Raw genomic sequence first — 12,703 nt, 5'->3', positions numbered from 1 at the left:
TTTCTACTTACTGCTGAACTCTGTAGTCTTGCTGCTTTGGCGGGTGTGTGGATGTAGAGCCTGCCTTTGGCTTACTTACCTCTCTAACTCTCAGGGAGTCCTGTGGGCTTTTCAGCAAGATACCTTGGTTTCCACTGCGTGCTCCCCAGTGCTGTGGAACTGCTGAACTGCAGCTTCAGTGCCTTGCTTGCCAGTCCCCATCAGCAGAGCAGATCACTTAATTGCCGTGTTTCTGGTTCCTGCTCTGTAAAAGGGAAACTGCAGCCATTCTCCCTTGCAAAGTGCTTTGGGAGCCCCCGATGGGAAGTGCCATGCGGAGCTGGCACTCTGTACCTGCACTGTGTCATTGCCAGTGCAGCTGGGATGGGAGCTGCGGTCTGAGATGAACCCCCCCGGCATCTCTCTGTAACTATTGTGGCGATGCACTGCAGATGTTGGAGAACAACCCCTGGAAGCTGCACCTTCCTGGTGGCTGCATGAGCTGCAGCGCGGTGCTGGCTGTGCCCCGGACGAGCAGAATGATTGCTGCTGCTAAGGTAGAAATTCCCAACAGCTGGGGCAGGGTTTGACATAAATACCAAGACACTGATGTTTGCATTTTTTGTTTTCTGGACACGTTCAAGATTCTGTTAGAAAAGGCCTGTTCTTGAAAATGTAAAGGTGTAGGGAAATTCCTTTGAAAATGGCTTTATGCTAAAGCAATTAAATAATGTTTATGTCAGATAATTAATTCCAGGGGAAGGATGAAATTACTAAAAGGCTAAATAACTGTGTGCAAACCGTCTGCAGGTTTTTGAAGCATTTCTTATTGGAAGGAAAGGGCTTATTACCGAGATTAGCTTTTTAGAGGTTTTAAAGTAGGGTTCAATAGCTATAAAGGCTGGTTTGTTTGGCACCAGCATCTCTGTTTGTAGCTCTAAATGTCTACTTGCAGTTAGTGTAGGTGCAATAAACATGTGTGCAGAAGAATTCATGGAAAGAAACAGTGCAAGTGCCATAAGAAATGTATTGCAGCAAAATGCAAGCATAGTTAAGTGAAAAAAAAAATACCGATACCCACTTCTGAAAAACAGAAGACCTCTAAAACAACAATGAAGAAGTTTTGAATTATCACAGATCTGATGTTGTCTCTGGATTTGCCACTATGTTTGTTCTACTTCAAGTGTTCTATATGGTACCTGTACTGTGCCAAAGACAGCACCACTGCCTGATGCTGGGCAGTATGTACAACAGAGGCACTTCTTTCCTCAGTGAAAGCAAGATTATCCATCTCCATCCCTAGGAAGCTCGGGCAATAGCAGTGTGCCTAGTCCTCCAGGTGGGCAGAGAAACTCTGCCGAGAAGCACACTTAACAGCTCCTCAAAGATGGGACATTTTCTTTTCCTGATCTCCTGACTGAATTTTGCCACAGAATCACAGAATGGTTGGGGTTGGAAGGGACCTCTGGAGATCATCCAGTCCAACCCACCTGCTAAAGCAGGTTCACCCAGAGCAGATGACACAGGAATGTGTCCAGGTGGGTTTTGAATGTCTCCAGAGAAGGAGACTCCACAACCTCTCTGGGCAGCCTGTTCAGTGCTCTGGCACCCTCAAAATAAAGAAGTTTTTCCTTATATTCAGATGGAACCTCCTGTGCTTCAGTCTGTGCCCGTTACCCCTCATCCTGTCCTTGGTCACCACTGAACATTGTGTTCTTAGTTTTTCTTACCTCATAACAGTCTCACTGGGAAGTTACTCAGACACCTGGGTACAGGCCAAGGAAAGCCTGTAGATCTCTGTCTGGAGCATGGGCAGGTGTGAAGAAGTCTTTGTCTACATCCTGCCTGGGTTTAAGGGTGGGACTCAGCTGGGGTTCAAGGTGTGCCAGTGTCTGCCATGTATTGATGGTTCCCCGGGTGTTATTCCAGATCATTCTATTCCCTTTTTTCTTCAGTGGGGGAGCTGCCTGGATTAAGATAGCTTTGAAGTCTAAAACTAAATCAGGTGCTAAGTAACTGCATAGGAGAGTTTTAGATAAGGTAATGAAATGCCTCAGGCAATAGGAATTGAAATTCCTTTCTGAAAATGCCAAGCACAATTAGGGGCGTACTAAGTACAGCAACCCAAAGCACTCCATTTCCAACTCAGAGGGGCATCACTGGAGGAATTAACACTTGAATGAAGGCCCATAATTACTGAATTGATTTAAAGTTACACAGGAATAAGGCTTCAGTTCAAAATGCAAGTTAACTTCACAGAAAACGTCTCAGTAGTCATGCATGGAGAGCCATGGAAGTGCTGGAAGGATTGGCGCTGAAGAAGGCCCTGTGTGGTTTCATGGAGGGGCAATGGGGAAGCTCTGCTGAGGCATCTCAGCTGCACTGGATGGGGCTCTGGAAGGGATGGGCTGGCCCTGATGGAGACGTGCAAGGCCCAGGCAGGGACTCCTGCCTTTTGGCGTGGCCTCTGCCACCTGTCCCTGCTGCCACGCGTGCCACAACGCTCACCCCCCTCAGCTTCACAATTTGTGAACTGGAATTAATAGCGACCGCCACTGGGGTTGTTTAGAGACTTCCCCGTGTTATAATGCTTTTCGATTCAGCGCTGCTCCCTCCAGTCGTGTTCAGTATTACTGTTATTACATGATGCTGTTCAGAAAAGCAGCTGCCTTCCGCAGGCTGCTGCAAGCTGCCATTATGCTGGGTGGTATTATGTACGCTACTGTACTTCTGGCATCTGGGTCTATCATTTAGATTAATTTGGAAATTGTGTGGTGAACTGAGGAAAACCGCTATTGAACTGGAGTTTGTCAGCTTGGAAAAATGTAATTAGTCCAAAGCCTCCTGTAATTGAGTAATAAATGCAATACTGAATGGTCTTGCATATAAACCAGAGTGCTGGAATATAACTTTTGGTATTTTTTTTATTTTTCAGTATGGGGTACTGCATCCTTTTTGTCCACGGTCTAAAAAAGCTGTCTACGTGGTTAAATAAGTGGAGAATTACTGTTCTGACCCTCTTTGCTTTACTGCTGCTGCTCTTCTCTTGGAAGACTGTGAAACAGAATGAAATCTGGCTGTCACGAGAATCCCTTTTCAGGTATGAGCGCTCACGGGAGAATAGTGGCATTTTTGTACTGTTTAAAATAAGTTTGTTCGTTTTGTGTATTGTTCGTTTGTTCATTTGTTCATTTTCTTTAGCACGAGTCCTGTGCTACTGGTGCATTGCTGTGATTAACATTTTGATTTTTATGAAATAACACCTATTTTCTGTTTCCTGGCAACTGTGCAAAAACTGGCGTCAGCACTTTATATGCTTATGCACAAACTTTGGGTCTGGCAGTCACATTTTTAAGACACACCGTTTTTAAATAACTTCAGTTCTGTAGATTTACCAATAATGTAACACTTTCCCTTTTAAAGAAATAGCAAAAGTTTGTTGCAATCCTCCAGAACACCATAGTAACGCTATTGAATATATTGAATTTTCTTTAGCGATGTTCTTAATGACAAAAATGAAATGCCATGAAGTATCAAACTTAATGTATCGTATTTCATTTTATTTGATTACTCCTTGCCAAACAGCTCTCTCTACAACCTCATTTATATATTTTGTTTGCACTGAAACAGACTGTTTCATTTTGTGTTTTGCTAGCAAATGTATTGCATTTGCCTCCAGCTGCTTTCAGCAGTTGTCTAATTGTGAAGTAATTGCAGAAACACAGGTGATCGGCACATGGGTTGCTTAGCTTTATTTTCTAACTTATTGGCCAGAGCAAAGTTTAATTTACACAGCACTAGAGAGTATGAAATTATTTTTTATGTGTACCCTTCGGTCTTCAGGAAACCCTATTGAAGTGGTTGGAGCTCTAGTAGTGGGATTTTTTTGTTTCCCCAAAAAAATCTGGAATAGGGGCTTATTTGCTGTGACGTGATTCATTGCCTGTCTCCCTGAAACGCTGTTTGCTGTTCAAACATCAGCAGCCATGGTGACGAGTCTGGGCTCACACAGCAGTCCTGGTGTAGCACTCCCCCAGTCCAAAGCCTTCTGGCTAATGGTGGCCATTTGGAGGAAAGCTGGACACCTTTCCAAGTTGGATGACTCTCTTGTTGGAAGAGGGGTGGGAAGATGGTAATTCCATATGCTGAGTTGCAGGTATCCATATGGTATCATGTGTTGAGTCAAACTGGAGGGGATGACAGGAGGGCATCTCCTTCTAAGGAACAGTTGGGGTGATATGGGGTGTCAGGGGGTCTATTGCAGAAGAGAAGGATGTAGCTATGTCTGCTTAGTTGGACGCAAATGGACTTCTGCCCAGCCTACCTCCATTCAAAGCAGGGTGACCATCTACCAGCCAGCTCAAGTTCAGAAACCGTGGCACTGCTTCGATGCAGCACTGAGCTGGTGCTAGTACACCTTGACTCAGGGTAGGGATCTGGTGTTGCCCAGGTTGGTAGGTAGACCTCGGTAGTCCTCGGTGGCTTGGATCGAACTGGCCTGCTCTTCAGCTCAGGTCTTTTGGGGACCATGGCAGGAGAGAGAGATCTGCACTAGGCTTTTGAGGAGAAGGCAAGAATGTAGGTGTGCTCCTGTTGGGTCACCTCTTGTGATGGCCTGCCCCTGAGAGCAATCATCAGCAGAAAAGCAATGTAAGAACAGAGACAGCAACAGTGATGCTTTTCTCCAGTCCTTTCCCAGCTTGCAGTAATCTGCAGTTTAAAGACTTCCTGAGTCAGGAGTTACTTTCTTTTTTTTATTTTTTTTGCCTTTAACAGCCACTGATGGACTTTTCTTCCATTAATGTCTCTGACTGCTTTTTCAAATCTATTTATAGTTTTGGCTTCTACAGCATCCTGTGCGCTGGGCTCTCATTAGATTACACAGTGTGCACACTAAGATTTCCCTTCTGTGTGCTGTGAGCCTTCTGCCTGATCATCCTGTTTGGTGTCCCCGTGTTCTGATGTGCTGAAGGAGTAGTGAGTAACCATCAGCTTGTCACTTGTCCTTTGCCTTCCATGCCTTTACCCCCATGCCGTCATCCAAGGCTGTCTCTTTTTCATGCTGAAGTCTGCTAGTTTTGAACTCTCCTCATATGGAAGCTGTGCTGCACCTCTGATTCTGCTTGTCAGTCTCCACTGGATGCCTTCAAACTCTAGTCTGTCCTTTTGAGGAGACCGGAATCATCTTTCAAGAGATACATGCAGCACAGTAATGCAGGACTGCTTTGTGGTTTTTGTTCTCATTTCTTCCTGATCTTCCACATACCTTTGTGACCTCTCCTAAGCACTTGGTGATATTTTCACAGCATTGTCCACATGAACTCCAAGGCACCTATTGTGAGTGGAAGTGTCTGATTTATGGACATCAGTCTGTGTGCAGATTTATGCAGATTTAGAGTGTGTGTGTACACACTCTCTGATACTTGTCTCTGTGCCAGAATTGCATTTCATCTTCCATCTTCTTGTCTAGCCTTCAGTACAGTAAGATCCTTCTGTGACAATTTGTAGCTAGCTTTAACTCCTGCAGCGTGATTCACATTGGTGTCATCAGCAAACGTGTCATCTCTCTGTTTTCTCTCTTTTCCAGACCATTTGTGAACACATGAAGCAGCTCAGATGCCACTGCATGTCTCTTAGGAACCCTGCTTGCAATCTTCTTCAATTTTAAAAACTGTTCACATACTTGTTCTCTTTGCTTGCTGTCTTCCAACTAGGTATTGATTCAGGAGAGGACCTTCTTGAAAGGATGTTGTAGCATGGAAGCTGTTGGTCTCTTCTCCCAAGTAACAAGAGACAAGATAAGAGGAAATGGCCTCAATTTGCACCAGGGGAGGTTTAGATTGGATATTAGGAAAAATTTCTTCACAGAAAGGGTTGTCAGGCATTGGAACAGGCTGCCCAGGGAAGTGGTTGAGTCACCATCCCTGGAGGTGTTTAAAAGAAGCATAGATGATGTTCTTAGGGACATGGTTTAGAGGTGGACTTGGCAGTGTTAGATTAACGGTTGGACTCAATGATCTTAAAGATCTTTCCCAACCAAAATGATTCTACAATTCTATGATTCCCTCTTACTCCATTATGCCTTTAAGAAATCGGAAGTCTTTAGAGAGGGATTTTATCAAAAACTTTTTTGAACATTTAAGTACACAACTTTGGTGTATGTGTTTCTGGCTGACTGGGCTATCTTTGGATTTTCATAAAAGGTTTCCATACTTTCAATACCCATGTACCCGTTGAGTCTATCAAAGAACAACAGATCTGCCTGACTAACTTTCTGAAAATACAAGGCTAATTCCTCTTTGTTGGATTGTAGTTATCCACAATTTTGCTAGAACTAGCCTTTATTACAGTTTTTCCCAACTTACATGGAATGCAAATCAAGACTTGTTGGTCTGTGCCCCCCTGTTCCAGCCTCGTCCCTGGAGCCAATTGATGTCATGTTCATCACCTCCCATTTCTTTAGTGTCAGCCTCATTTAAATGATAGGCTACGTACCACAGCTAATAGCAGCTCCATGTTTGATTTCCTCTGGATGCATACTACCAAGCCAAATGGATTTATAACTGTTCTTGGTGTTGATTTGTTTTAAAGCCTCTTTTCCTGCCACTTCAGTTTGAAGCAGTGCTTTGGACACACCCCTGTAAAGAAAGTCTCCCATGTGGCAACCTCCTTCAGTTCCTCTCTAGTAAGCACTGGTGCAGATAATCCGTTTGGCTTTTCTACTGCTGCCTTTTCTTCTTCAAGCACTACTTTTAGACCTCCATCATCTATTTGCCTTAGGGGGATCTTTGGCAGGTTTCCTATATCTGATGTATTCCGTTATTAGCTTTGATGGCTTTAGCAAGTTTTTCCTTAAATCTCTTTTGGTCTGCCTAATTATGGGTTATGTTTAACTCTCTGAAGTTTATACTCTTTTCCTTTTTCCTTCTGTAGCCGTCACATTCACCTTTTAAAGGGTGTTTTTCATTTCTGATAGCCTTTTTTACTATGCTATTTAACCGTATTGGCCTTTTAGTTGTCTTTTTAAGATCATCTCTGATAGGTGCTATACATCTCTCGTGAGTCTGTAATACAGTAAGACTCTTCTTGTTGATGGGAAGGAAATGCAAAACCAGAATAGTATAGCAAGAAGCTAATGTCATCCCAGGAGTGGGAGATCTCCTGTTCGGGACAGAAGGAGGAGGCTATAGATAGGCTGATGAGGAGGGCAGGAAGAAGTGGATGGAAGCATTCGCAACAGCAAGAAATTGGAAAAGACAGAGCAGGAGGAGGAGATAAGGAACAGTAAAGAAGTACGAGGGAAAATAAAAAGGAATCAGAGCAAATCTATACATGTGGGAAAGGAGACATAAATCAGCCTACTTGGTAGTCCCTGTGTGTGCTGAATTTCTTTTTAAGAAGTATGTGCTGAGAGAATCTTCACTCCCTCGTTCTTCATTCTGCTTTCTTCAGTTGCTGTTTTAATTATTTACTGCTTTTTCCCTCCTTTTAATTTTTTCCACCTTCACCTCTACTTTCCATTCTTCCATTTACTTGGATGTATTTCTTCAGGGTCTGTCTGTCTTGATTCCCTTGTCTGAGACCTGTTCTGTTATACACACTTTCTCTGTACTTGTCCAGGAGACTTATGTATACCCAGCATGTTACCATTTTTGTGCTTGTACCCCATTTGGTCCCGCTCTGAAGGCTTACTCTGCCTTGACATTATGTGGCAGCACTGTTGCCATCTCTAGGCCATCCTGACTCTCAGTCTCCAGCCCAGGGGCCAGATTTTCTGGATGCAGAAATCCTGCTTGGGTCCTGGCCAAAAGGAGCAGCATGGGGGAGGATGCTACTGTCTGAGGAGATGATGCATTGACATCTAGGTGCACAAGCCTCTATAGGCAAGGACTAAATGAGAAGCAAATGAACCACCAGCGTAAGAAGTGGCCAAATATATGGAGATCTAGATATTTGAGGCATATTATATCAACAGATCTCTAGAAGCCCCAAGCAGTTTCTCTGACTGTATTGGCAGGTGGGCAGGGAGGGCTCATTTGTTAAATATTTAAGGAGCTACTCTATACGGCGAATGCACAGGCCAGAAGGCCAGGCTACAACCGCAGTCATTGTTAATGTCTGAAGCCAGGGAGAGGGTGGTGAGGGCTATGGACTGACCTCTGCATCCGCCATTCTGACCTTTTCAAGGTTTGTCAAGCTGCCACATTTCCTGTTGCTCCTGGAAAGCATCTGCATGTGCTGCCCACGTCTGTGACAGTGCCTGGAGACGTGGTTGTAGCCAGCAAAGGAACTATATAAAACTGGCACTTTCTTGTTCAGCAGTTTTCCCTCCCAAGCCAGGTCTGCTGACTTCAGCAATTTGTAAAAACCCAGTCCCAAAAGTGGCATTTGCTGCTCTGTAATTTTGTTAATTCTGAAAGCTAGCTCAGCTGAGGAGAGCACGTCCTATTGCATTTTGTGTGTCTTCTGTAGAACAGTTTAATATGGCCCAACATTGGTATCTGTAAAATCAATACAAGGGTAGAAGGCCAAGGAAAGTGGTTGTTGGTGTCATCCAGAGAATAATTTGCCCTAGAGAACCTTCATTGATCATAATGATTCCCAAAGCAGAGGAGACCCCATTGGTCTCCCAGGGCTCCTGCTGAGGCAGGGGTGGCCTCATTTCCTTGTAAACTGAGCACTTTTCTTATGGAAATCACAGATGATCAGTGAAGCTTCTGCCCTGCATCCAGTCACTCTGCAAAGCAGAACATGCACTTAGGAAAACAACAGAGGGGATCACAGGAGGCTTTTCCCAACTGAAGTGTGATTTAGGTAATGCTGATATTTGAGGTTGGAAAATACCAGTAGTATTTTATTTCTCTGATTTATGGCTAATAGGCTTTTGTCTTTCTGTGGAGAGGAAGTGTTACGTAAAAGGGTTTGTCTATTGTAAAAGGGTTTGCCTATGGTTTATTTTCCATTTATGTCACTTACTGCTGTTGTAGAAGTCAAAAGGGAAGGAAATCTTCTGGAGAAGTGACGTCTGAGGTCGGAAGGCTTGTTTCTGGCAGGAGCCAGGTTGGTGCCATAGGTTTTCAGAAGGGCACTTGTGTGCCGGGCTGTGGAAGAGGGAACTAGGAGATTTGGGAAAGCATGCTGGAAAATTAGATTGAAATTGTGAGAGACTGAAGGCTTGCGGGAAGCAGAAATGGAAAAACATTGTGTTCTGCTTTGTTATTTATACTCCACCCTTTCCTGCTTGGCTTTCACTATGGACATTATTGTTTCCTCTGTCATTGAGCAAACAGCGTTCTCAGCTGGTTAAGAATCAATTAGTAGGAGTGTTTGCCTAAACTCTCCTAAAAAATCCCTTCTGTGCCCAGTGCTGTGTTTGCTGCTACCTCCCACCGATCAGAGACTCTAAGCAGCCTCACTCATTGCTACTTGCATTTGCAAAATGAAACAGCCCCCCCTCTCTGCCCGTGCAGGGAAAATAAATAGGTCAGGGTGTGTGAGTGGTGTGATGCAGAGCAGAGCATCATAAGAACCCAAACCGATTTCTGCCTTTCCTCTGTCACCCCCCACCCCGGCAGAAGCACGCAGCTGCAAGAAGCTTTATTAGTGACGTTTTAATAAATGGGACTGGCAGGATTGAAAATAAATTCTACTGAAAGAGTCCAGAATTAAAGTATTTAAACATATGCATCTTACTGTTAAAACCATATCTCATTAGAACTGAAGTACTTGTGCATATGTAATGTTCTCCTCACCATTAACTCAGTTTGCTCTGTTTCAGCAGGGACTGTAGTGGAGCCAGAAACTCATTGCACAGAGCTCTGAGATAACAGCAGTTTTGAGTGCCTGTCCGTGTCTCTGCCTGTAACGCCGGTGCTGATGTAATGAAACCCTCTCTGTATAAGAATTAATATTCCAGTAATGCCCAGAGGTTGTAAGTGTGTAGTTAATAGCTCCCAAGGCCAATGGAAATTAACACAGCCGTACCAGTCACACATTACTTGCTGCTGGTGCAGTATATCTTTGTGAAAACTAATACAGAAAATCATTCTCTTAAGAATAGCATCAATTAACTGATTTAATTCAGCGATTAGTCACAAAATGTCTTATTCCTGTAGTGCTCCCAGTAAGTCATTTGGAAATACCTGATGATTACGAAGCCAAATGCAAGGTGTTTTTTTAATTTCAGTAGGCAAACCGTGGCTGTGTTGTGCTGAACTCTGTAAGGCAGCCGTGTGCGAAGCTTTGGAAGCTCTCACGAAGTAGGCATTAGTGATACTTGATACCACTGGCTGCAGATAACCAAAAAGATACCGTATTTGCCACTACAATTCTCCAGTGCTGTTTTTACAATGAAATCCCTGACAAAGGGTTTCCACAGCTGTGGGTACGTTCTCTCCATGGGAGAGGGTATGCACCCCACCGTGGGGGCTGTGTGTGACCCTGTCTCATCATGATCAACTTCCTTCCCCACCAAACTTAAGCAACAGAGACGGACAAGGCAGAACAAGATGACTTGGGAATTTCCTAATCTCTGATTGTCCTGCCTGAGGTAGGAGGGTCAGAGATGATGGGGGGAGAAAAGACAGCAGCTGGCAAGGATCTGCTTGTGAGCAAGAAACAGTGCTTTGTCTGCTTTTACGTGAACAAATTAATCCATCCTTATTTCCCATTACCTCAGAGAGCCCCTATTTATGTGCTGGAAAGGATTCCCCCATTAAACAGAGTACTAACTTCTCTGGATTCTTGCAGGGGAAATGTTTCCATGGTGTACGTGATTTCTTTCTCTCTTTAACCTTGAAGTGGCATTTCCTCTAGCTGTGCAAGGTGTACCTTGCTTTCTGTGCTCTCAATTAAGTAAATAAGCATATGCTCGCTCTTCTCCTTTTGTCTTTGTGCCCTCATTTTTCATTCCAAACACTAAGTCCAATCTATGTGGCAGAGGAGACAGGGGAGGGACGGGGTGGCTGTGCAGCCACATGCCCACAGTCATGTGTTATGACACAGGAGTGTACAATTTGCCAGCTCAGGACAAGGGTCCCATTAGCCCTTACCTCCTGGCCGTACTCCGCTCAGCGTTAAGCAGTGCATGGGTGCTGGCTCGGTATTCAGATTACACTATGCTTCTCCTCTCTTGGCTGATGTATATGGAAAAGGTACCTTCTGTCTGGGACATCTTGATTTAAATCAAGATTTTCGTAAGGCGCTTTGTGACACTCAAGTTTAAGCAGGCAGCCTGTTATAGCTAAATATTAGCCTTTTTAGGGTTTTTCAATTTAATAACCCAGATTTTGAAATATGACAGCATGTGTGTGCAGGGAGTGTTGCCATCTGTGTTGGTGCTAGAGGTGCCTGAGGTGACAGCAGCTAGGACAAGCTGAATTGCTGCCACATATTTATGTCCACTTGAGGCACATGGTGGACACACTCACAACGTGAGTTACGTTGGCGTCAGTGTGCAGGAGGTGACAAGCAAACTTCTCAGAAAAAGAGACCATGAGAAGAAGGTGGGCCTTGGGGAAGGTGTGGTAACTTGGCTGCTAACACCATCCTGCTTCTGTTCCTTTTTGCAGCTCAGGAGTGAAGACCCTGCCCCACAACGCCAAGGTGCACTACAACTACGCCAATTTTCTGAAAGACCAGGGCCGTAACATTGAGGCGATCTACCACTACAAAACTGCTCTCAAGTAAGTTTCCTGAGAGCCCAGTGGGGCTTAGGCTATGTGGTGCAGCTTGCCGTTAGCCCAGTGCTCTCCCACCAGGCACAGGGTGGGTTGGCCACTCCTCACCCCCAGCTCCCAGGGCAGCTTGGCTTTCGGAGGCTGAGAAAGTTCCCTGGCTCAGTGTTTTGTGTCACTAAATGAGGTGGCCTGGCTTTCCTCCAGCTCCATGTGTGTGTACGCGTGTGTTTGTGTGCATGCTTCAATATACGAGATAGAAATGTTACCATAGCTACACGTTGAGCAATGAGGTGTCATTTACTCGGCTGAATGTATGCTGGTAAGCAGGAGGTAGTTGTCATAAATGCATTTTCAGGTTCCTGGGCCATTTATCTTAGTAAATTGTTAATGGTGCATGCCTGGAAAATGTCAGTGCTGTAGCCATCTGAAGTACAGTAATAATAATAGTACTTACTACTTGTATTGAGGCTTCTATCCACAGAGCTTTGCCTGAACACTAAACTAATTGATCCTGAAAATGCTCCTGTGCAGTAGCAGGGTAAATATCATTACTGTGGTTCTGTACAAGGGGAAGCTGAAGCAGGAGGACAAATTGCTTTGCTCATAAATGCACGTTAAATCTGGGCCCAGGGTTGGGCTGTGAAGTGGGACATGTCCTATAGTATCTCTGAAGGATGCTCTTGACTATGCAGAAATGGGGTCACTCCCTGCAAGTACCATCCATCCACTCACTGCTGCTGGTGCTGTTAGTGCAGCTCACCTGGGGCCTTGGCTGCTCCCTGATGCATAGACAGCGCTTAGTGCAGCAAACAGGTCACCCCAGTTCCCCAAAGCTCTCCCCTCTGGTCCTGGGGCTTGTGATAAGGGACAAGCCCCTAAAGGGAATGAGTGCAGGGAAAGGGTGGCAAGGGTGGCAAGTGCATGGGAGGTGGCAAGGGAAGGCAAGGACAGAGGGTGCAGAAAATGTCGTGGGAAAAAAAGTTGTATGTAGAAAGAACAGGTGGGGTGAGGAGTGGCTCTGAGGGACAGCAAGGACAGAGCTGGCT

General features: G+C 44.8%; 1 protein-coding gene across 1 annotated transcript in view; it reads left to right on the top strand.

Annotated features, from left to right (window-relative positions):
* The window catches only part of TMTC1 (transmembrane O-mannosyltransferase targeting cadherins 1), a gene marked incomplete at both ends in the record, with an annotated part of 146,172 nt that overhangs the window by 98,017 nt on the left and 35,452 nt on the right, over positions 1-12,703 (top strand). The window contains 2 exons of the mRNA XM_080350116.1: positions 2,915-3,079; positions 11,550-11,663. Of these exons, the coding sequence (XP_080206242.1) occupies positions 2,915-3,079; positions 11,550-11,663 (279 nt within the window). The remainder of the gene's footprint in view (positions 1-2,914; positions 3,080-11,549; positions 11,664-12,703) is intronic.

The sequence above is a fragment of the Nesoenas mayeri genome (genome assembly GCF_963082525.1).
Source record: "Nesoenas mayeri genome assembly, chromosome: 1".
Classification (NCBI taxonomy): Eukaryota; Metazoa; Chordata; class Aves; order Columbiformes; family Columbidae; genus Nesoenas; species Nesoenas mayeri.
This window is presented reverse-complemented; position numbering and strand designations above follow the sequence as displayed.